We start from the raw sequence: 25,592 nt of genomic DNA on the forward strand, positions 1-25,592 counted from the left end.
CTTTCACAGCGTCACTGCTGGGATTTTCATACAACCACCCTATAGTGAAATTTGGGCACATACTGAGACATTTCTAGTTTATCATTTGTTCTGGTCAACTCTGCCTCATTCAACTGTGACATCCTTGCTATTGTGTCACTTGATCGACTGGATGTATGATTCCATTTCTTGGATTAAACCACATCACAACTGGAAAGGTTGTCAGTCATTACTGGAAATTATATCTGTTGTTTGCGATTTTTCCCTGCCCATAGACTGTATCATAAGAAAAATCTTGCAAGAAACAGTCAATATCTTTGTGTTTTTAGAGGTATTCTTGCAAGTTCCTTCTCATGCTGTAGAGAAACTAAAGATTTGTGACCCATATCAATGACTACGTTAAGACCAGTGACGTAGTCTGAAAATCTCTTGTAAATCCATTGCAACTGAGAGAACTCCCTTCTCAATTACAGTATGTTTGTGACTTTCCATCAGACAATGTTCTTGATGCATGATGCCTGTCTGGCTACTTCTGGAAGACTGCTGCTTCCAAGCCTGTAGCTGAAGCATCAACTGTTATTATTGCAGGAAACAAAGGATTATAGCATTAAGGCATCTGCAGAAATCAACATTTATTTAACCTTTTGAAACATGTCCTATTGATAAGGATTCCAGTACCGTCCTTATGACTTCTCTGAAGTGATTGGTAGGTTAGCAAAATTTTTTTCGCAGATTCACTATATCCAAGAATCCTAAAAGATCCTGGACAGAATTTGCTGTTGGAATTAGTGATGGTTTTAATCTCCTTGGGTTCTGTGTTTATGCTTTGATTGTAGACAATGTGTCCCAAGAAACAAATAGATTACTTGGAGAATTCACACTTTTTACGTGAGACTGTGCACACACTGACCATGCTCTCAATTGCTCCCCATTGGATTAATATATCAACTGTGAGACATATGACTCGCAAAGTCCACGAAAGATTTTTGACATTTTTTGGAATTGTGCAGTTCTGGTAACCCTGCAACAGGAAAGATGTTGTGAAACCTGAAAGGATTCAGAAAAGATTTACAAGGATGTTACAAGGATTAGAGGGTTTGAGCAATTGGAAGAGGTGGAATAGGCTGGGGCTATTTTTCCTGGAGTGTCAAAGGCAGAGGGGTGACCTAACAGAGGTTTATAAAATCATGAGGAGCATGGATAGGGAAAATAGACAAGTTCTTTTCTCTGGAGTGGGAGAATCCAAAACTAGAGAGCATAGGTTTAAGGTGAGAGGGGAAAGATTTAAAAGAGAGCTAAGGGGCAACTTTTTCATACAGAAGGTTGTGCATGTATAGAATGAGATGCCAGAGGAAGCGGTGGATACTGGTACAATTACAACTTTTAAAAGGCATTTGGATGGGTATATGCATACAATAGGCTTAGCAGGGTATGGGCCAAATGCTGGCAATGGCTCTAGACTTTATCTTAGATACCTGGTCGACATGGTTGAGTTAGACCGAAGGGTCTGTTCCCGTGCTGTACGCATCTTTGACTCTGTGACGCTACTTCTGATATGGATACAATTCCAAATGTAGCCTATTTATAAAAAACAAACCCTTGGTGAGGAGGGGGGTTAGGGTTAGAACTGGATCAGATTGGGATGTCTGGTCAGCACAGACAAGTTTGGCCAAATGGTTTGTTTCCATGCTGTATGATACTATGATTTTATCATATATTGTCCATACTGCCAAACAGACCATATGAAGGAATTGTAGGAACCACAGGCCACTTCACTGAGCCAGCCGCAATTGATTTATCAGGATGAACAGAATGGTGAACTTGGGAACAGAGGGGAAATACAGACTTCTGAACATCTAGACGACAGTCCATGTCAACCATATCTATCCAAAAAGTTTAAAGTTAACATCATTGGAGGAAATATTAACTTCTACATCATCTGATTTTGTAAAGCTTCAGACTTAGGGTCCATGGTGCAGTGGTAAATATAAACATACAAACTAATGTTTAACCAAACAATAATTCAGATTTAAAAGACTCGAGGGAAATAGTATGAGTCTGAAATGGTGAATTCTTGACGGAGTGCAGTCACACTATACACTGTGAATTATGCCACATAGACTTGGGCAGAGTAAAGGTGGAGTGTGTGGGAGAATGATATTGGGAACTTGTGCTTCCAACAATCTCTGTAGCAACATAGGCCATATTCATGTAACTTGTAAGTAGTTGCAATTATGGAATAAACTTCACACTGTTTACTCAACAAGACTTATTTTTAGTTGAGACAGAAAGCTGGATATCTGAGTCCACATTAGATAATCTCAGGCTTGAAGGAGCTCATAACACAACACCATCCACAAGCACATTGCTCCAAACCCTCTCCACAATTTAAATTAACTATATTTCCTGTACTGTGACATATACATTTTCTAAGCATATTTTCCTTATCATTTTAATTTGTTAAACCACTACCATCTCCCTACAAACAAGTGGTCATTCATAAGGATGTGAAGCAATGCAGGAAATCACATGAAAACAACATTTCTTTACATTGCTGTGCATGCGATCCGGAGGTTGGTGGGGTGGAGGTGCGGTGGAGACTGGCAAGTAGTTGCTGCAGGCAGAGCTTGCTCAGTAAACCTGTAGAGGAAGGGGTGAGTGCAGGGCTTTCTCCTTGTTCAGATACACTGGGACATACCAAGGGCCGTCCTCAGCAGCAATAATCACCTTGGTGGCAATGGCACTGGTGCCTGCAGTGAAACTGCACCCCCTTGTCAGATTGCAGGGGCTGGATGGCCTTGACATTAATTAGCCACCACCCGAAATATGCCTCCTGCCACCAGCCATGAAAGAGTCACCTCTTCCTTTTTGCCTAGCAGTAGGACCTCTCTCTCTCTCTAAAAATTTCAGTCAATTCAGAGCAGAGCAATGAGGGTATGGACTGCAGATCTGAAGCAAAAACAGAAATATCTGGCATTAGTCAACAGATCTGGCAGCATCTGTGGGAAGAAAGCAGAGTTAACATTTTGAGTTCAGCGGCTCTTCTTTAGAACTAATTTATTCTAATCAGTCTGCTCCATTCTCCAAGCCTTCTGTTCTTCCTGTCTGATGACACATGCTCCAATTTGACTTGTGTGTTCAATCAAAAGATAAAAAGTACATTCCAGGTTGATATTATCTCGTGCCTCACCTCAATCAATTTGCATAACTGATTGCTAAAATCATACATAAAATGATTGTTGAATGGATTTGTGTCATTATTTCCAACAACATTTTCCCCATTCTCCTCTTGCTGTCCTGCTCATTTTACTTTTCTGCTTCCTGCCCTGTCATCGTCATGGTCTACACATCTCTTAAGCTCCTGCCTTTTACTCCCTTGCCTCATCAGTTTTGCTGAACAATGCCAGGATAACTTGAGAAACCACAGCGATGAGTGGGGTTAACGGTAAAAGTACTAAGAGAGGTAGCATGTGAAGGTCAACAATGAAAGAGAGGAGAATTGTTTCAAAGGCTTGCTGACTGGTTAGTCATGCTGGCTTCTTACATACTGGAATGGCTATGGGGGAACATAATGTAGGGTGAATGGAGGAGTCTGCATAGCATCTTCACTGTCGACAGAATTTATCAGTTTCAATTCCAAGCGAGCAACTGCATGTTGAACAGATTTGAAGGATGACATTAAAATTTTCTTCATTATCCTGCAAAACCCCAATTGCAACACTGACTCAGGATTCTACAATCGATGCTAAGCATTTTGATGAGGCAAATCAGATTCCAACATTCACAGGGGCAGAAATCTGCCTTCCAACACTTTGAGCACGTTCCACCATTTAATTAGATCATCACAGCTCCATAATTTCATCTACCTACCTGAGTTCCATAACTTTCAACATACTTGCCCAGTAAAATTCTAACAAACTCAGTTTAGTGTGATGAGAAGAAATGTTGTGTAATATCATCCTGGAACAGCTAAATAGTAGTTTTAGGGCTTTGTTTCTTTGCTCCAGAACTCCCAAAGGAAATCAGCTCGTCTCTACCTATGCTATTAAGTCGTCCAATGTTTTAAAATCCTGGAGATAGAAACTTAGGGCAGACTTGTGTATTGCTTCCAGAAGTGGGGAGTAAGGCAGGTGGGGGGTGAAGTTTTAATTGTGCAGGAGGCCAAAATTCAGAATCACAACGGCACAATGAATATTTTCAATTTTCTTGGAACTTTATAGGTGTGGAGATGCATGGCAGCAAGTATCAGGAAACTCCTACGCATGCATGCACAATAAAAACCCAACTTGCCAGATTTAAGTTCCCCTTTCCAATTAAGTTCTGCAAAAAGTGAACAATACATGTCTTCAGATTCACGATTAAATATAACTGATGTGAGTCTGCACTAGGTGAAGTAGGCACACTCTCAGACATTGGGCAGAGTACCTGCTGCTTTATCTTCTTGTGGGAGTGTTCCTTGCCATGATAGATGTCAGGTGGCAGAAAACTAAGTTGCACGGGGCATGGAGAGTGATTGAGGTAGAGAGGGTCAAGTGAAATGGACATAAATCAAGGGGCCTGACCAAGAGTGGAAGAGTCACGAAACAAGGTGGAAGGGTTGTATATGATTGAATGTGCTGTACTTACAGGTGGGTGGGGTTTCAAATTCATAAGATTCATCAGGTTACTCACACATGCATATGCAGTCACAAGGCTCACTTCCATGCCTGAAGCTGAAGTTAGATTCCATGATGCTGCCATGTCTTTGCCATGCCTCCTTATAATTCAATTCAACATTCAACTGATAATATTCTGGTGAATCTGTGCTTCACTGTACATAGCGCACTAAACAGGGTTTAACCAGCAATCTGTAACTTTTTTTTTGAAAAAAGTGAACGTTCTGCTAGTCTTTTTAACTCATTTGTAGTAGGCACCTTAAAAATCAATGATTTCGATAAAAGATCGGCTGAGCAAGATCGTACCAGAAATCAGTTTCCTCAACATTTACATTTTATTTTATACTTGGAGAACACAGTGGAATTATGTTGAATGAATCACTACAGACTAAATTTATTCACAAAAATATCTATAAAAAAGGTAAATCTAGATTAGATAGACAAATATATCTGAAAATCAAATAAAATTGAAGCAGGAGAGTTGAATGTTTGAGAAGGATTTTGAAAATATCCATGTAGGCAAATAAGCATCAAGTTTATATAGAATTTATATTAGATGAGGATATGTATTAAGAAATGACCATGAGTATAATAACACCAAGTTCGCAAACAGGAGGTGCATATAGATATATTAATATTAATATGTTACAGACATTCCAAAGATGGAACAGTCACAAAAGCCTTTAAAACATCATTGCTCTAGCTATACTGCGATGGGATGCCAGATTGGTTTTGTTACTAATGAAATCACATTTGAAGAAGCTGCACTGATCAAAAGAGGTGATTTTATTCACAATGTTTTCCAGCTATGGACCATTCTCACACAACATGATAATTAGGTGAAGTGCTTTTGAGTAAATAGCTGGGAGTCAAAACAAAAGAAACTCATTTTAAAAATGTTTTTAAAGGCCTCACTTGCTCTAAAGTGATTGTAGTGAATTAATTTCTTATGAAATACTGTCGCTGTTTGTGTGTGGCCTATCATAGCAGCCACATTGCACACAGAAGAATTACATACATGGTAGAATTTGAAAATAAATATCCAGCATGCAATGTTCACCTCAGTTAGGCTGACATCCAATCACCTGACTGACGAATATTAACATATTGAGTCAAAAGTTTAAGGAGAAATCAATCTGGTGAGCAATGCAATAAAAAACATAATGAAGGTAAATCACTGACAGGCACAAGTTAAGTTTCTACCAGAACTTTACAAGATCATTTAGCTCATAACATATTGAACAGAAAATAATGTTTGCTTCTTAATTGTCAGTGCTGCTAAATCCTTGCTCAGAGGGCAGGAAGAGAGAAATCATATTTTTTAAAAATATGTCACTATTATTTTGTTCAAATTCTTTTTGTTTAAAAAAGAAGTGGGTCTGTGCTGCATTTTAAATTGGATGTTATCGAACAGTTATTGAGCAATGTGACTGCTTCTAGAAATGTCCAGTAATTGTCAGAGCAAAAGCAAACTCATCACTGTCTGGAATCTGAGACTCTTTGCTTGATATAAACAAATCCAGCCAAGCCAACACAAAGGGCTGGTGGATGAAATGGCTACCTCTGCCAGTTCTGAACAAAATAAATTATCAAAACTTAGGCTTGACTTCACGCTAATGACTCCAAGGTTACCTATTACAAAAAAATACTGGTTTTTGATGAGGGAACATGAAAACCACATTGTTAGAACAGTGTCTTAACCCAAAGCCTCGGCCATGTGATTAGAACTGGTTATGAGATAGTAGGAACTACCAATTCTGGAGAATCTGAGATAACAAGGTGTCGGGCTGGATGAACCCAGCAGGCCAAGCAGCATCAGAGGAACAGGAAAGTTGATGTTACGGGTCTAAACCCTTCTTCAGCAATGGGGGAGGGGAAGGGGATTCTGAAATAAATAGGGAGAAAGGGGGAGGCGGATGGACGTCCAGTCCCTATATACTTACATGCCTCATGCAGATGGCCTAAAGGCCCTCCGCTTCTTCCTGTCTCGCAGGCCCAACCAGTCCCCCTCCACTGACACCCTCATCTAATTAGGTGAACTCGTCCTCACCCTTAACAACTTCTCCTTCCATTCCTCCGACTTTCTACAGACAAAAGGGGTGGCCATGTGTACCTGCATGACCCCAAGCTATGCCTGCCTCTTTGTAGGGTACGTGGAACAATCCCTCTTCCAAAACTACACTGGGCCTAACCCCCAACTCTTCCTCCATTACATTGATGACTGTATTGGCGCCGCCTTGTGCGCCCACGAGGAGCTCGAACAGCTCATCCACTTCACTAACACCTTTCACCCCAACCTTAAGTTCACCTGGACCATCAGTGATACCTCTCTCCCCTTCCTGGACCTCTCTATTTCCATTTCTGGCAACCACCTGGAACCCGATATCCATTTCAAGCCTACCGACTTCCACAGCTACATAGAGTACATCTCCTCTCAGCCACCTTCCTGCAAAAAGGCTATCCCCCATTCCCAATTCCTTCGCCTCCGCTGCATCTGCTCCCAAGATGAGGCATTCCACTCCCGGACATCCCAGATGTCCTCGTTTGTCAAGGACCACGACTTTCCCTCCACATTGGCCGAAAATGCCCTTGACCGTGTCCCCCGTATTTCCCGCAACTCATGCCTCACACCCCCTCCTCGCAATAATAACCAAAATAGAGTCCCCATCATCCTCACATACCACCCCACCAACCTCTGGATCTAACGCATCATCCTCCGACACTTCCGCCATCTGCAATCTGATCTCACTACCAAAATCATTTTTCCCTCCCCACTCTTATTTGCTTTCTGGAAGGACCACGCTCTCTGTGACTCCCTTGTCCACTCCACACTCCTCACCAGACCCACCACTCCCAGCACATTTCCCTGCAACCGAAGCAAGTGTTACATCTGCCCCTACACCCCGCCTCAGCCCCATCCCAGGTCCGAAGGAGACCACCCACATCAAATAGATGTCCACCTGTACATCCACTAATGTGGTATACTGTATCCGCTGTTCCCATTGTGGCCTCCTCTACATCGGGGAAACAAAGCGGAAGCCTGGGGACCCCTTTGTGGAACACTTACGCTCAGTTCACACTAAACAACTATACCTGCCAGTTGTGAACCATTTCAACTCCCCCTCCCACTCCTTGGATGACATGTCCATCCTGGGCCTCCTGCAGTGCCACAACGATGTCACCTGAAGGTGGCAGGAACAGCATCTCATATTTCACTTGGGAACCCTGCAGCCCAATGATATCAATGTGGACTTCAGCTTCAAAATCTCCCCTACGCCGACCGCATCCCAAAACCAGCCCAGCTCATACCCACCTCCCTAACCAGTCGTTTCACCTATCCCCTCCTCCCACCTCAAGCCCATCTCCATCTCCTACCTGCTAGCCTCATCCCGCCCCCTTGACCTGTCCGTCCTCCCTGGACCAACCTAGCTCCTCCCTAACTCCCCACCTACACTCACCTTTACTGGCTCCATCTTCAATTCTTTAACGGGTCTGTCACCTCTCTCTCTATCTTATGTCCGCCTCCCCCTTTCTCCCTATTTATTTCAGAATCCCCTTCCCCTCCCCCATTTCTGAAAAAGGGTCAGCATTCCTGCTTCTCTGATGCTGCTTGGCCTGCTGTGTTCCTCCAGCTCTACACCTTGTTGATAAGAGCTGGTTTGTTTGAATCAACTTTCATTACTTTTGTTCATCAATATGCTAGTAAGTCCAAATTGAATAAGTAGTTCCAGACTTAGCTAAACACCTGTCTCTACTGTGGGGTGTGGTGGGTTGCTATAGACCTGCCATTATTTTTCTGCAGGAAACTGTTGGAACCAATGAAAATATTAACAATAAATACAGAACCTTTACAGAACATTAATGATTTAGCATATGTTTAGTCATTTATATTGAAGCTTTGAAAATTGAACAAAGCATTGATTCACACAAAATACTCTGCGTAGACAAGCCACTATTACATTTTTTATACTTTGTAACACTGGAGTAGAACCAATGCTCAATTTTCCTTTAATCTGCATAAATACATAAGTAATATATTTAAACTTTACTTGTGCAAGATTTACTGAACAGTCCAGCCTCAACGTTGTGAAAGCAACTAAAATCAAATAATTCAGGTAAAAAATATTGAAAATGTATCAGGTGACATATTTAAATTAGAATAAAGTACTTTACCTGTGTGTTAGCCGTCTATGACTAATGCAGACCACTCTACGGTTGTCTTGTGCGATGCACACTTTATGTCTACTACATTTCACATTTAGGCATGGATCTTTGGTAGAATCAAGCCCTACAGAAAATAGTTGGGAAAAGAAACCAGTGTTATCAATAATAGGTTTCATTTCACTCCCATGTAACAACCATTATAAACAATAAAAACACAAATGACACCTTAAGAAATCAGTTGTTATTTTGAGACCAGAGAATAAAGGTAATGGTAATATTTATTTGGATTATTTTAAACAGTGGAATTCTGTGTGAGAAATTATTATTGAAGGGAGCTCAATGAACATAGTTTAAAATTAATTAAATAACTGCTGTCCAAAAAAAGGAACTATTAAAGACTGTTTGCAACTAGGAACAGGGTTGTACTCATATAAGTGGCTCATGTCTGACAAACACTGATATTCAATATGCCACAGCTGTTTTCTGTACTGTTATATTTATGATTTCAGATATATAGACAATGCATGCCAATGCTCCAGAATCTAAAGATATCAGCCACTAACTAGATTGTATGGCAGAAATCCTTCTTATTAAAATTCAATTTTCCTGTTTGATTTAGTTTTTCCTGGCATTAATATTTTCCTTGTTGGTGCACATGATGCCCAAAGGTAAAAAAAAGTGGGGTATTCGTTTGCTTGAAATGGGCTACTTTCAGCCTTAACTAAAAGACATTTAAAAGTAATCCAGCCACAATTAGTCCTTCCCATTTTGTGCTAAAGAAGAAATTTAGTTTATTGCATCTCCATATAGATTTATAGGTTATAGGAACAGGATCTATGTTTCTATGCTGGAAGAACATGAATTTGAGTCTCTCTCTCCCAAGAGAAACTGCTTTACTCTTCTACCAGGTTCTCATAACTGTCACATTGGGTCATACATTTTATACTCCTTCAAGTATGTACCCACTTCAGATCTTTCCAAATTCATATTCAGCACATGTAGTCAATTTGTTACTGGATCTGGAGGTGGGAACTAGTATTTCTTAGGAGCAGAGGTCCCACTTTCAATTTATTAACACCACATACATCACATCAAACCTGGGTGTACCATTAGATAAAGTTGACTTAATATCAATAGACATTTCAACTAGGTTCTGTGGAAGGTGTGTGGGTAGGGGACAAGGAATATGCCTCTCTGTAATATTCTGCATCTGCAAAGCAAGCTATCTTTGTCTAAAGTAATGAATTGAAGTAATGAAATAGTAGCAACCATCACAAATTATTCCCATTATATTTGAACGTTAACTTCACAGACATGAGTACTACTGGTAAACTGTACTTAAATTCAAGCTCGAGTCACTGCAATACTGCTCCTAATTGAATGTGAGAATTAAATTCCAAATATGAACATTATTTATACTTTTACTAAACAACTCTACTAGTTGGGACAAAAAAATGCAAAACTTTTAAAACTGATTTATTGTTAATACACTGCTTCATATAATTTAACAGAATTGGTAATTGATCAAAAGCTCAAAATGTATGACTGAGTAAGGTTATGTTTGTACAGGGTAATGGTATATATTCATACTTATACTTGTATACACACTGTTTGATTAAACAGACGGACAGCAGTGAAAAAAATTCAGAGAATTTTAGCATCTTTCCGTTTTTGAGACTTTTAGTTTCTGATATAATAAAGCCCTGATGAAGATGTTAAAACCATAAGGAATATGCACGCACTGGAGGTTACCATTTCACACCTCAAGCCTCTGCCATTACTCAGTAAGGTTATAACTGATCCAATTGTGGCCTCAACTCCCTTATTATGGATTCTGATGTGGCGATGCTGGTGTTGGACTGGGGTGGACAAGGTCAAAAATCACATAACACCAGGTTATAATCCAACAGGTTCATTTGAAAACACAAGCTTTCAAAGCTCAGCTCCTTCCTCAGGAATACTGTGAGAGGGAGTGTATAAGACACAGAATTCATAGGCAGAAAGGTAAGAACCTCAAAACTGGCTGCCTTTTGTTGAATCTTTAATCAGTTAGGAAGGAGACTAATGATTGAAATGCAAAATCCAGATTCCTTTCAAGACATTGTCCTGAAATAACTAAAAGTTTTATCAATGTACACAAGAAGTGACATCTCAGGTCTGACAATTCATTTTAGGTGTGAGATCTTGTTTAGAATCTGCCCGTGCTTTAAACTGGGGTCAGGTTTTATTTTGAGGAGCTAAACAGAATGTGGTTGTAGAGTTGCTCACTGAGCTGTTATGTTTGATACCTTGCTATGTAACATCATCAGTGCACTTCCGATGAAGCATTGGTGTTCTGCCCGGTTGTAATTTTTATGTCTTGGCTTGTTGGGGTGGTTGGCAATACTTCTAGTTTTGTTTTTCAGTTGTTGGTATATCAGGTCCAGTTCAATGTGTTTGTTGATGGAGTTCTGGTTGGAATGCCAGGCCTCCAGAAATTCCCTGGCATGTCTCTGTTTGAATTGTGCTGTTGTGGATACGTTGTCCTAGTCGAATTCGTGTCCTTCTTTGTCCGTGTGCACTGAGACCAGTGAAAACTGGTCGTGGCTCCTGATGGCTAGTTGGTGTTTGTTTATCCCCATTGTCAGTTTTCTTCCAGTTTGGCCTGTGTAATGTTTCTCACAGTCCTTGCAGGGAACCAGATTACAACAACTCTGAAGAAATTACACAAGTCAGGAGATACCAGCAAGACAGACTGCCAAAAAATGAAACCACAGGGATTCAACACACCCCGTTTCTATGGACTCCCTAAGGTACACTAACCAGAGGGCCCTTCAGACCTATTATCTCACTACCAGGTATGCCAACATTTGGACTAGCCGAAGAACTACAACAGAAACGGAAATACTTAGTTGACAACACTATCCACTCCATCTACTCCTAAGAATTCCTCAGCACCATTAAGGACACCAGGACAGAAGAAAGCAAGATAATAACAGCACTACTTACATCCTTAAACATCAACATAACCAAAGAGGCAATTACCACATGGCTGGATGAATCAGGAAGGCAGGCATCCCATGACAGCAACAGCATCAACAAGGACAGAACCCTGAAACTGCTGGATCTGTACCTCACAACCCACATCGCCTTCAACAACTGTATATTCAAACAGATCATGGGAACAACCTGTGGGATCCCCAATATCAGGACTAATAGCAAAAGCAGTAATGCAAAGGTTAGAACAAACAGTGCTCCCTACTATCCAACCCAAACTTAGAGGACCGCTATGTAGATGACACCTTCATGATCATCAAACGTACAAGACTAGAAGAAACTCACTGACACATAAACATCCTTGCCGGAATAAAATTCACAAAAGAGAAAGGAGAACAATAACCGACTACTCTTCCTAGACTTAATGGTGGAATGTAAGAACCACAGAGAACGTAAGAACAGCACAGACCACCCCCCCCCAGCTCCTCCCCCCCAATATGAACAAGATACTTAACTACACCAACAACCACCCAACGTCCATACACGGAACTACATCAGGACACTATTTAAACAAGCCCAACATACTTCAGTAACTTGGAACACCGTAAAGCATGACAGGAACACCTAAATGGAGTTTTTAAAAGGAACGGATACCCGAAAAGCACAAACCAGCATTACAGATAACAAGGTGTGAAGCTGGATGAACACAGCAGGCCAAGCAGCATCAGAGGGGCAGGAAAGTTGATGTTTCGAGTTAACAGCCTTCTTCAGAAATGGGGGAAGTGAAGGGGATTCTGAAATAAATAAGCAGAGAGGGAGAGGCAGATAGAAGATGGATAAAGGAAAAGATAGGGTGGGAGGAGACAAACAGCTTAAAGAGACGGGATTAGAGCCAGTGAAGGCGATGTAGCTGGGGAGGTAGGGAAGGGATAGGTCGGTCCAGAGAGGACGGACAGGTCAAGGAGGCAGGATGAGTTTAGTGGGTCGGAGATGGGGGTGTGGCCGAAGGTGGGAGGAATGGTTAGGGAGGCGGCGACTAGCTGGGCTGGTTGGGATGTAGTCGGGGGAGGGGAGATTTTGAAGCGTGTGAAGTTCACATTGATGCCCTTCAGCTACAGGGTTCCCAAGCGAAATATGAGATGCTGTTCCTGCATCTTTTGGGTGGCATCATTGTGGCAATGCAGGATGCCCAGGATGGACATGTCACTTGAGGAATTGGAGGGGGAGTTGAAATGCTTCTCGACTGGGAGGTGTAGTTGTTTGTTGCAAACTGAGCGTAGGTGTTCCGCAACGCAGTCCCCAAGCCTCCACTTAGTTTCCCCAATGTAGAGGAGGCCACAATGGGAACAGTGGATACAGCATATCACATTATCAGACTTGCAGGTGAACATCTGATTGATGTGGAAGGTCTTCTTAGGGCCTGGGATGGCGGTGAGGAGGGAGTGTAGGGGCAGGTGTAGCACTTGCTTCGGTTGCAGGGAAAAATGCCGGCTGTGGTGGGGCTGCAGGGGAGTGTGGAGTGGACAAGGGAGTCACGGAGAGAGTGGTCCCTCCAGAAAGCAGTTAAGGGAGGGGAGAGAAAAATGTCTTTGGCATTGGGGGCAGATTGTGGATGGCAGGAATGTCGGAGGATGATGTGTTGGATTTGGAGGTTGGTGGGGTGGTACGTGAGGATGAGGGAGATTCCGTTTTGGTTATTATTGGGGATGGGGGTGTGAAGGATGAGTGCGGGAAATGCGGGAGACACGGTCAAGGGCATTTTAGATCACTGTGGAGGGTAAGTTGTGGTCCTTGGCAAAAAAGAGGACATCTGGGATGTTTGGGAGTAGAATGCCTCATCTTGGGAGCAGATGCGGTGGAGGTGAAGGAATTGAGAATGCGGGATGGCCTTTCTACAGGAAAGTGGGTGAGAGGAGGAGTATTCTAGGTAGTTGTGGGAATCGGTAGGCTTAAAATGGATATCGGTTTCCAGGTGGATGCCAGAGATGGAGAGAGAGAGGCCAGAAAGGAGAGAGAGGTGTCAGACATGGTCCAGGTAAACTTAAGGTTGGGGTGGAAGGTGTTAGTGAAGTGGATGAACTGTTCGAGCTCCTCGTGTAACAGAGGAAGAGATGGGCAAAAGGGCCAGTGTAGCTTTGGAAGAGGAATTGTTCCATGTATGCTACAAAGAGGCAGGCATAGCTTGGGTCCATGCAGGTACCCATGGCCACCTCCTTTGTCTGTAGAAAGTGGGGGGGGGGAATGGAAGGGGAAGTTGTTGAGGGTGAGGACGAGTTCGGATAAGTGGATGAGGGTGTCAGTGGAGCGGGACTTGTCGGGCCTGAGGGACAGGAAGAAGCGGAGGGCCTTTAGGCCATCTGCATGGGGAATACAAGTGTATAGGGACAGGACATCCATAGTAAAAATAAGGTGTTGGGGACCGGGGAATTGGAAGTTCTGCAGGAGGTGGAGAGCATGGGTGGTGTCACGGATGTAGGTAGCGAGTTCCTGGAGCAAGGGGGAGAAAATGGAGTCGAGATAGGTGGAGATAAGTTCAATGGGGCAGGAGCAGATGAAGTCAGTGGGTCGACCAGGGCAGTCAGGTTTGTGGATTTTGGGAAAGAGATTGAAACGGGCGGTGCAAGGTTGGGGAATGATAAGGTTAGAGGCTGTGGATGGGAGGTCACATGAGGTGATGATGTTGAGGATGGTTTGGGAGATGATAGTTTGGTGCTCGGGGGTGGGGTCATGATCAAGGGGGCGATAGCAGGAGTGGTCAGAGAGCTGGTGTCTAGCCTCGGCGATGTAGAGGTCAGTGTGCCATACTACTACTGTGCCTCCCCTGTCTGCGGGTTTGATTGTGAGGTCGGGATTGGAGCCGAGGGAGCAGAGGTCTGCACGTTCTGTGGGGGAGAGGTTGGAGTGGGTGAGAGGGGTGGAGAGCTTGAGGCTATCAATGTCTTGACGACAATTAGAGACAAAGAGGTTGAGGGAGGGTAGGAGGCCTTGGGGTGGTGTCCAGGAGCAGGGGGTGCATTGGAGGTGGGTGAAGGGGTCAATAGAGGGAGGGTTAGGCTCACGGTTAAAGAAATAAGCACGGAGACAGAGGAAAAACTGCTTAATGTCCAAACGAGAGTTGTGTTCGTCGATCTGAGGGTGGAGGAGGACAAAGGTGAGTCCTTTATTGAGGATTGACAGTTCGTCCTCAGTAAAGGGGAGGTCTGGGGGGATGGTGAAGGCTTGGCATTGCCTCTGGTCAGGCCACAACACGGCCAGATACACTGGTTACCCTACCATACATCATAGACATATCAGGCATGACCACAAGATTACTCAGGCCCCTCGACATCAGGGTAGCTCATAAACCAAAAACTACCCTACGGCAGCTATTGTCGAATGTAAAGAAACCCATACCCACAACCAGTAAGACCAATGTATATGCAAAACACCATGCAAGGAAAGAGAGAAAAGGTGTGTGTGTGTGCGTGTGTCTGTGTGAGGTGCATGCGCGCTTGACAGAGTGTGACGGGATGTGTGTGTGTGTGTGAGAGAGAGAGAGAGTGTGAGTGTGAGTGTGAGTGTGAGTGTGAGTGTGAGTGTGTGTGAGAGAGAGAGAGAGAGAGAGCGAGAATAAGAACGTGAGAGCGAGAGATTTTATAGTGTGGACAAGATCCCAGCTGAGCCCATCCTCATGGGTACTAAACTTAGTTATCAACCTCCGCTTGACGACTCTGCATTTTTGTGTATCCTGGAATTCAGCCTTGGAGGACATTTACACACACTCTGTCTCCACCACCCTGCCAATGCGCACTCGCTCATTCTCCCTCTTCCATGCCCCCCCCCCCCCCCCCCCACACACACACACACACACACACACACACACACACACACACTCTCTCTCTCTCTCTTTCCCCCCAAACACACACACACACACACTCAATCTCTCTTCCCCCACAAACATACACACTCTGTCCCCCACCACACACACACTCTCTCTCTCTTCCCCCCCACCCACACACACTCTCTCTCTCTTTTCCAACCCCAAACACACACTCTCTCTCTTCCCCCCCAACACACACACACTCTTCCAACCCCAAACACACACACTCTCTCTCTCTGTGATAATGGGAACTGCAGATGCTGGAGAATTCAAGATAACAAAATGTGAGGCTGGATGAACACAGCAGGACCAGTAGCATCTCAGGAGCACAAAAGCTGACGTTTCAGGCCTAGACCCTTCATCAGAGACGGGGATGGGGTGAGGGTTCTGGAATAAATAGGGAGACAGGGGGAGGCGGACCGAAGATGGAGAGAAAAGAAGATAGGTGGAGAGGAGAGTATAGGTGGGGAGGTAGGGAGGGGATAGGTCAGTCCAGGGAAGACGGACAGGTCAAGGAGGTGGGATGAGGTTAGTAGGTAGGAGATGGAGGTGCGGCTTGGGGTGGGAGGAAGGGATGGGTGAGAGGAAGAACAGGTTAGGGAGGCAGGGACAGGTTGGACTGGTTTTGGGATGCAGTGGGGGGAGGGGACGAACTGGGCTGGTTTTGGGATGCGGTGGGGGAAGGGGAGATTTTGAAGCTGGTGAAGTCCATGTTGATACCATTGGGCTGCAGGGTTCCCAAGCGGAATATGAGTTGCTGTTCCTGCAACCTTCGGGTGGCATCATTGTGGCACTGCAGGAGGCCCATAATGGACATGTCATCTAAAGAATGGGAGGGGGAGTGGAAATGGTTTTCGACTGGGTCTAAAGAACACACACACACTCTCTCTCTCCCCCCCCCCCCAAACACACACACACACTCTTCCCCCACAAACACACACACACACTCTCTCTCTTCCCCCCAAACACACACACACACACACACACACAATCTCTCTCTCTCTTCCACCCCCAAACACACACACACACACACTCTTCCCCCACAAACACACACACACACTCTCTCTCCCCCCCAAACACACACACACACACTCTCTCCCCCCCAAACACACACACACACAATCTCTCTCTCTCTTCCACCCCCAAACACACACACAATCTCTCTCTCTTCCCCCGCAAACATATACACTCTCTCCCCCACCACACACACACACACACACACACACACACAATCTCTCTCTCTCTCTCTCCTCCCCATCTCACACACACATACTCCCTCCCTCTCCCCACCACCCCCCCAAACACACACACACACACACACACTCAATCTCTCTCTCCCCCACCAAACACACACATTCTCTCTCTCCCCCCCATCGCTCTCTCTCTCTTCCCCCCCAATCGCGCTCTCTCTCTCTCTCTCTCTCCTCCTCCGTCTCTCTCACACACACAGTCTCTCTCTCTTCGCCCCGTGTCTCTCACACACACAGTCTCTCTCTCTTCGCCCCGTGTCTCTCAAACACACAGTCTCTCTCTCTCTCCTCCCCATCTCACACTCACATACATTCTCTTTCTCTTCCCCACTCCAAAACACAAACATAAACACACACACTCACTCTCTCTCTCTCTCTCTCTCTCCCCCCCCGCCAAAACACACACACACACACACTTCCACCCACACACTCTTCCACCCACACACACAATCTCTCTCTCTTCCCCCACCAAACATACAAACACTCTGCCCCACCCCACACACACACACACACACACACACCCTCTCTCCCCCCCCACACACACACTCACTCTTCCACCCACAAACACACACACACACAATCTCTCTCTCTCCCCCACCAAACACACACACAGAGTCTCTCTCTCTCCTCCCCATCTCACACTCACACACACATACATTCTTTCTCTTCCCCCCCCCGTCCAAAACACAAACACACAGTGTCTCTCTTTCTTCCCCCCACACACCACACACCTCCCCCCGCCACACACACACACAAACTGTATCTTTCTCTCCCCCCACCACGCACACACACAGCCTCTCTCTTTTCCCTGTCCCCTCCTCTCACACACTCTCCTACCCCTGACACAAACACACAGCTCTGTTCCTCTAACACCCCAACACAAACACACAGCCTCTCTCTCCCTCCACCCTTCCAAACACAACCACACTCTCTCTCTTCCTCCACCCCTCCGCCCCCCCCCCCCACACACACACACACACACACACACACACACACACACAATCTGTCTCTCTCTTTCCCCCAACACACTCTTTTCCCACTCCCTCCTACCTCATACACAAACACTCTTTCTCAGCTCCCCCATCCCCCACCAACACACACAAATCTATGGGGTGAATTTGTATTTACAGATGCATTTTATTTTGTTCAAAAAGCACACAATTTATAGGCACTCAATCAATGTGGCATTTTATGAAATCCTACTTTAGAAATAAAATCCAGTCTGACTCCAGTCTAAAACACAAACACAGATTTAATTGAGGTGTCTCACCTAACATACATTGTCTGACCTAAAGTGTCACCTCTTCTTTACACCGATAAAATCTTTCATTCACTCAGAACCCATGAGTTGAAAGGAATTTGAGGTTTTACATACACGTATTAATTAATTAAAACCTTCTAACTGATTAGAGATTTAACAGCATCTTAGGTTTGTTCGATATACCCTCGTCAATGGTGTGATCCTCTGATCTTTTACTTACAAGTTCTGTGTCGGAGACTAACCTCGCTCCCTAACACCTGAAGAATGACTGTGGCTCCAAAGACTTGTTTTCAAAACCACCTGTTGGACTATAACCTGCTGTAGCGTGATTTCTGACCTATGTTGTGCACCCCTTTAAAACTCTACCCACTTATACGGTCTCCCCTCATTTGTTCTATTAAAATTTAACATTTTGTTTCTATGTTTACACTCCTTTGTCAGATGTCCATCCATTCCAACAACTGTCCAAGCCCTTGATATTTATCACTATCCTCCCCATTTGCACTAGAATTCCAATGTTGTGTTATCTGCAAATGTGTAATGGTGTCCTGTGCACCTCAGCTCAAGTTATTACTAACTATCATGAAAAGCAGTGGCCCCAAAACTGCTCCTTGGGGAACACCACAATAAAATCATACTACACAAACATATAAACACTTCACAAGTTGTCAGCTATGTTTAACAGAGAGAGGTACTCGGAACTGCTGATGATGGAGAATCTGAGACAACAAGATGTAGAGCTGGATGAACACAGCAGGCCAAGCAGCATCACAGGAGCAGGAAGGCTGACGTTTCGGGTCTAGACCCTTCTTCAGAAAGAAGGGCCTTTTCTGAAGAAGGGTCTAGACCTGAAATGTCAGGTTTCCTGCTCCTCTGATGCTGCTTGGCCTGCCGTGCTCATCCAGCTCTACACCTTGTTGTCTCATGTTTAACAGGGAATTTTTTTTGTGGACTTACTGTGTTGCTGAGCTACATTAAGTTTCATGACCAAGAAAAGCAACAAGGTTGCCAAAAGCAAATTTATCACTGGGCAATTAAACTAGGGGTGTAGTGGCTTGTTATTGCTTATTATTTGGATGCATTTTAGTGGAAAATCAAGAACAGTGTAAAGTTTAGATGCAATTCCCCTTAGGTGCAAGAGACTGGAATCAATTAATCAAGACATACTCCAAAGCTTCAGAAATTCTTAATGCAGTGCATGATTGCACCAGATGTTTTTACATTTGTTGGTTACGGCTGTCTATATGAAATGTGGCTCTGCTTTGTTTAGCTTTGCTATGATCCCAGCTGATGGTAATACTGAATAATTTAGATTACAGAAGGCAACTAAATAAACCATATATTTCGTTTTTGCAATTAGTTACTGTGATATTCAGTTACTGAAACCTTTGCATATAAGAATGCAAATGTTCCTAAACAAGAGAAAATATGTTTTTACACAAATGTAAAAAGGTTTGATTTACGTGGCAAAATGATCTTAAAACAAATTTCAACTGTTTCCCTATCCTTTACACAACCTGTTCACTGATACCAAATTCCAGAGTCACTCCTATTTCTAAAACTAAAATTTACGTAACTGCTTCTTCCCACTTTCTTATCCCTGGGCTGCAGAAACATTTCTATGATTCCTTTCAAAATCCAATGGCATGAACCTTCCACAATTCTGACAGTCTAACCATTTTTTTAGTTTGAGCAACTTGAAGACTATTATGAAAGCTCTCACTGTTGTGTTCTATCTCACAATAGATATGAGATATATCTCAAAGGTATATGCCTATAATTTAATTACTGTATAACTTATAGAGTGGGATCTCAGGGTATAAAGCTCAGTCTCCATTTTACTGAGCTCTTACGGCATGACATGCTGATCTAAGTGTGCTCCAGTAGATCAAAATTGCTTAGATCCAGCACATATATACAAGTGCTTCTGTTTGTAATGTTATAGGTAACAGGAATTGTGATAAATGTTCATCAAATGCTTCCAGTAGTTCATTGTCTTGTCCTTATATTATGGGAGCTAACATAAGTATCGGAGCATGACAGTGGCAGATCATCAGTACATCACACCACATCACTACACTCATGGTTTTGAAGTTCTACAAACTAAACACATGCTCGGGTGGCTGATCTCCTGAACTAAAAGCTTGATTATCCTTCTAGGAGAAACTGCTCTCCCTTCTGCACCGAATTCCTGATTCTACTGTACTAACACTGAGCCTTCTGTTCTGAACTAAAATAGAACTAAATTAATGAATTTCTTATCTGTTACTAGTTAGTAATTAAATGCATTAAATCTACTCACACTACAGGGGTTCTGACAGGCATTTGACTGCAGTCATGTGCATTCTTGGGATTGATGCACTTCGGCTATCATTAGTTGTCTTTGACTGGTTTAAAAATCTACTTACGCAGAACTGGCCCACATTCATTTGTCTTTATTTTTAAATCAACCAATGGTACTTCTACCAATGAGATGAACATGTTACCATGAGCAAAATTTGCACTTTATATGCAGAAGCTCAAGTAATTGAACTGAATGCTTAAGCAACAAATTCATTTCCCAAAAGCTTTTGATATAATTTCCATTATCAAGTTTGTAACAAAAATAAAATTTGATTTGAAGATTGTTGTTCCGTGGAGAGGGAGATGATTGTAGAATTTTAAAAAATCAGATCGACAAAATATAGGTAGTCATAGAATCCTTACAGTGCGGATTTGGCCCATTGAGTCTGCACTGATCATCTGAAGAGCATCCCACCCAGCTCCAGCCCTACCCCCATAAGTGTACTTATTTGCCTACAAATGATGGACTTTCCGGTCATTTAGATGCCTACCTATCTACTTACTAAAATCTTTCAAGTACCTGCAGTTGCTACTTTAGTGAGCAGGCCTATTTCAAAGTGCTTTATATTAAACAACTGCTTCTCATCTCCAGAGGTTGAGGTAGAAATCTAAGCAACATTTACCCCACAGAAACACAAGAAGCACTTTTCCAATTATGCTGATTACATGAATAAATGCACTACATATTCTCAGTAATTGTTTTCACAGCCTAACCTTAATATGTGCCTTGCACATTGACATTTGAAGTAAAACTGATGGTCTGATCAGGAAACAGCACTCCACAAAACGTGATGGCTTGAAACTTTATCTACTGTGAAAAAAGACAACCATACAAGAACGCAAGTAATATTCTGGCAACTGCCCCCTTCATAATGTTGGAAGAACCCAACGCAACAGTGTAAAAGATAATGCCGAAGCAGTCGCAACAATCTTCTGAAGTGCCAAGTGGATGATGCATCTTGACTTCCACCAGTAGTTCCCACCATCACAGATACTAGTCTTCAGCCAACTTGATTCACTCTAAGTGACATCAAGAAATGGTTGTGGACACTGGATACTGAAAAGGCTATGGACCCTGACAACATTCCAGCAACTCTACTGAAGACTTATGCTCCAGACCTCACTACTCCCCTTGACAAGCTGTTCCAGTGCAGCTACAACACTGACATCTATCCCATCATGTGGAAAATTGCCCAGGTATTTCCCACAAAAATAAGAAGCAGATCAAATTCAACTCAGCCAACTACCATCCCATCAGTCTACTCTTGATCATCAGTAAGGTGGCAGAAAATGTCAATAAAGCACTGCTATCTATCTTAGCAACAACCTGCTCAGATATGCCAGTTTGGGTTCTGCCAGGGCTACTCAGCTTCTGATCTCATTACAGCCTTAGCTCAACTATAGACAAAACAGTTGGATTCCTGAGGCGAGGTGAGAGTGATAGCCCTTGAAATCAAGGCCACAATTCCTAGAAGCATGGCATTCCAACCGGAATTCCATCAACAAACACATTGACTTGGAGCCAATCTACCATCCCCTGAGAAAAAGAACAGGAAATGACATCACCAACCCAAGGAAACCAAACCAGATAAATAGAAAGCGGGACATAACACCAGCGCTTCGTCGGAGGCTCACTGATGATGTTACCTAGAATGGTGACGAAACGTCTGAAAACTAACCTTCCAGCTCAGCGAGCAAACTCACATCCAGAACCTCAACCTGAGCTACAAATCTTCTCAAAACTCGCTATCAAGGCCACATTCAAACAGGTGTGCTGTGAAGAAGCCCTGGCAAAATTGGGATCAATGAGAATTAGGATGGCAAACTCTCATACTGGTTGGAGTCATACCTGGCATAAAGGAAGATGATTGTGGCTAATGGAAGTCAGTCATCTCAGCCCCAGGATATTCCTGCAAAGCCTTATAACCACTTCCAACCTCTTCAGTTTGGATGAAGACACAAAAAATTAAACACATGTACCAACGAATCCAAGAACAGCTTTTTCCCACTGTTAATAGATGACTAAATGGAACTCTCAAATTTTAAATTTGACGTTGATCTTGCTTTTCGTATTCTTCACTCTGTTCAATTACCCTAATGCACTTTGTGTGGAATGACTTGCCTGTACTGCAAAAATCAACACACAACTTTTCACTGTACCTATGAACATGTGGCAATAAATCAAATCAAATTAAATTAAATCAAAATTTCTCCATCATAAGGTCAGAAGTGGATATGTTTGCCAATGATTGCACAATGTTCAACACCATTCATAACTCATCACATTCTAAAGAAGTCCACGTTTAAATGCCACAAGATCTGAACAATGAAAGTTGCTGGAAATGCTCAGCAGGACTGGCAGCCTCTGTGAAGAAAAATCAGAGTCTGAGGAAGGGTCACCGGACCTGAGACATTAACTGCGATTTTTTCTTTGCAGATGTTGCCAGACCTGCCGAGCATTTCCAGCAACTTCTGTTATTGTTCCCGATTTACAGCATTCACAGTGTTTTTGGTTTTCATTAAGATCTGACCCATATCCAGGCTTGGGCTAACAAGTGACAAGTAACATTTGCAATATACAAATGCCAGGCAAGGACCAACTCCAATAAGAGACAATCTAACCACCATCTCTTGACATTCAACAGTGTTTGCATCGCTGAATCCCCTACTACCAACATGCTGGAGGCTATCATTGACTAGAAACCCTGCTGGACTCACCATATAAATATAGTGGCAACAAGAGTAAGTGAGAGGCTGGGAATACTGTGGTGAGTAACTCATCCTCTGACTCCCTAAAGCCTGTCCACCATCGACAAGGTACAAGTCAGGAATGTGATGGAATATCTTCCACTCAATTGAACGTCAAGAAACTTTACATTATCCAGGACAAAGCAGCCTACTTGACTGGTTCCACATCCCTCCACCACTGTCATTCAGTACAAGGAGGACAAGGGCAGTAGGTACTTAGGAATACCACCACCTGCAAGTTCATCTCCAAGCCTTTCATCATTCACACTCAGAAATATATTGCCATTCCTCTACTGTGACTGGGCCAAAATACTGGAATTCCATTCCTTAGAGCATCGTCAGCCTACTGACCGCATATACACTGCAGCAGTTAAAGACGACAGTGTACAACCAACTTCTCAAGGACAACGAGGGTGGCCAATAAATGCTGGTGTTAATGTCAATGAAAGATTTAAAAAAAAAATCTGTACTTGCCATCTCATTCAGGATATGCTTATTCTGGGTTAGGGGTCAATAATAGTGGTATTAATGAACTAGTGATCCAGAACCTTTGATCAGTAATACAGTTAATATAAGTACAAATCTCACAGATAACTTTTAAATACCTTTACAAATCGACAACATAAAAAGTTGTTAGTAGTATAAGTGACTATTAAGTTGTTGATTGCCCAACTCGTTCACTACCTTTATTGATCAACTTCTTCAAATATGTTATTACATAACCTATGGAGCAGGTGGAATTTAATCCCTGGCCTCCTGGCTCAGAGGTAGGGGCATTAGAACTGTGCCACATGAGCCCTCAACTGAACACTGATTTTCTGATATACTTTAAGCAATTAAGGACACTTGCTGTTATTTGCCTAGTTTCATTAATAAATAACTTATATGGTAATGTCCATACCTCAAACAGGTAGACCTGAGTTCAAATTCCACCTGCTCCACAGGTGTGTCACAATATCTCTGAATAGTTTGATGGGAAACTACCTATCAAATATTTCAGGGAGAGACCTTGTGGTGCAGTGGATACCTCTGAGGCAGGAGGCCCAGGTTCAAGTCCCACCTGTTCCAGAGGTGTGTAATAACAATGAAATAACTGTGTAATAACATCTCCGAACATGTCAATTAGAAAGTACCTATAAATAACATCTACCCCAAAGCAGGTTGGCTGCCTGTTACTTGCCCTCTGACGTAGCTTAAAATTAATCACTCATTTGTAACAAAAACTGCAATCTATGGTACAAAGAAGGCTCATCACTATTACTTCTGAACAACTAGGGACAGATAATAAATGTTAAGACCTGCCAGTAATGCTTAAATGAAAACATATTTTAAATCACTTCACCTCCATATTAGGACTTTAATTAACAAATCATTCTGTATTATTAGAAGGAATAAAAATGACATCCAAGAGTAAAATTGCAGAGTCAGGATGAAATGGTTCTTCACCAACAGTGCAAACTGAGCTCAGAGGTCATATAAGTCAGGGTTAGACTGAACCACTTTTCATTTTCCATTGCATCAAAAATATTGCAACAAATTTTAATCTGAAATTAATTAAATTGACAGACTGGAAAATTAATCTCAAAATGAAGCTTAAACTACCATGTTGCGAACTTTAGCAAAAAGATTAGTCAGTAAAGTAACACTGCTGATTCACCAAGAACCTATTTTGTACAGCATGAACAAATTTCACACCCCTCGTTCCCCAACCCCGTATTTCTTACAGCATTCATGCTCGAATTTAAGAAAACATCCATTACTCAAGTAAACAAAGCACACACACACACACACACTAACCTTGGCTACAAATCAACTTTCCTTTGATCTTTAGTCTTACTCACCTTTCTAATCTGGCAGAGTAGATAAACTAACCATTTTGAAACCTATCCTTGCATCCCCTCTATAAGTGAAATGAAAATAGGTTACTGATTTTATTAATAAAAACTAAATGCATTAAGATATGACTTTGTATTAGTATAAGAATGAAGTCTAAATGTTTCTGCATTGTTTGTAATGGCAATGACCTTGAGTCTGAAATATTTAAGAAACAACAATCCACTAATATTAGCCATGTAAGAACTAAAGTTCATTAATACATTCCAAAAGAACATACATGCAAACGAGAGATCAAGTATTGATTTGATCTAATAAAATTTCCAGTTAAACATAAAAATTGTTAAATACAAAATAGCATTTGAGGGGTTGCAAGCTCCAATTTGAAACTGATGTTCATAAAATTAAAAAATAATTTTGCTTGTAAAAATGTAGTTTTGCGTTATATTGCGCACGTAGAAATGTTCCATATTACATCACATCAGCAAAACTACTCTGAAATACAATCACTGTATATGAACAAA

The 25,592-nt window shown here is 42.6% G+C and overlaps 1 protein-coding gene across 2 annotated transcripts in view; it reads right to left on the reverse strand.

Moving 5' to 3' along the window:
- LOC125453033 (testican-3-like) overlaps positions 1–25,592 on the reverse strand; it is a 477,228-nt gene that overhangs the window by 232,335 nt on the left and 219,301 nt on the right. For both annotated transcript variants that reach the window (XM_048532099.2, XM_048532093.2), the window contains exon 4: positions 8,808–8,922. In XM_048532099.2, the coding sequence (XP_048388056.1) occupies positions 8,808–8,922 (115 nt within the window). The remainder of the gene's footprint in view (positions 1–8,807; positions 8,923–25,592) is intronic.

The sequence above is a fragment of the Stegostoma tigrinum genome, chromosome 1 (genome assembly GCF_030684315.1).
Source record: "Stegostoma tigrinum isolate sSteTig4 chromosome 1, sSteTig4.hap1, whole genome shotgun sequence".
Classification (NCBI taxonomy): Eukaryota; Metazoa; Chordata; class Chondrichthyes; order Orectolobiformes; family Stegostomatidae; genus Stegostoma; species Stegostoma tigrinum.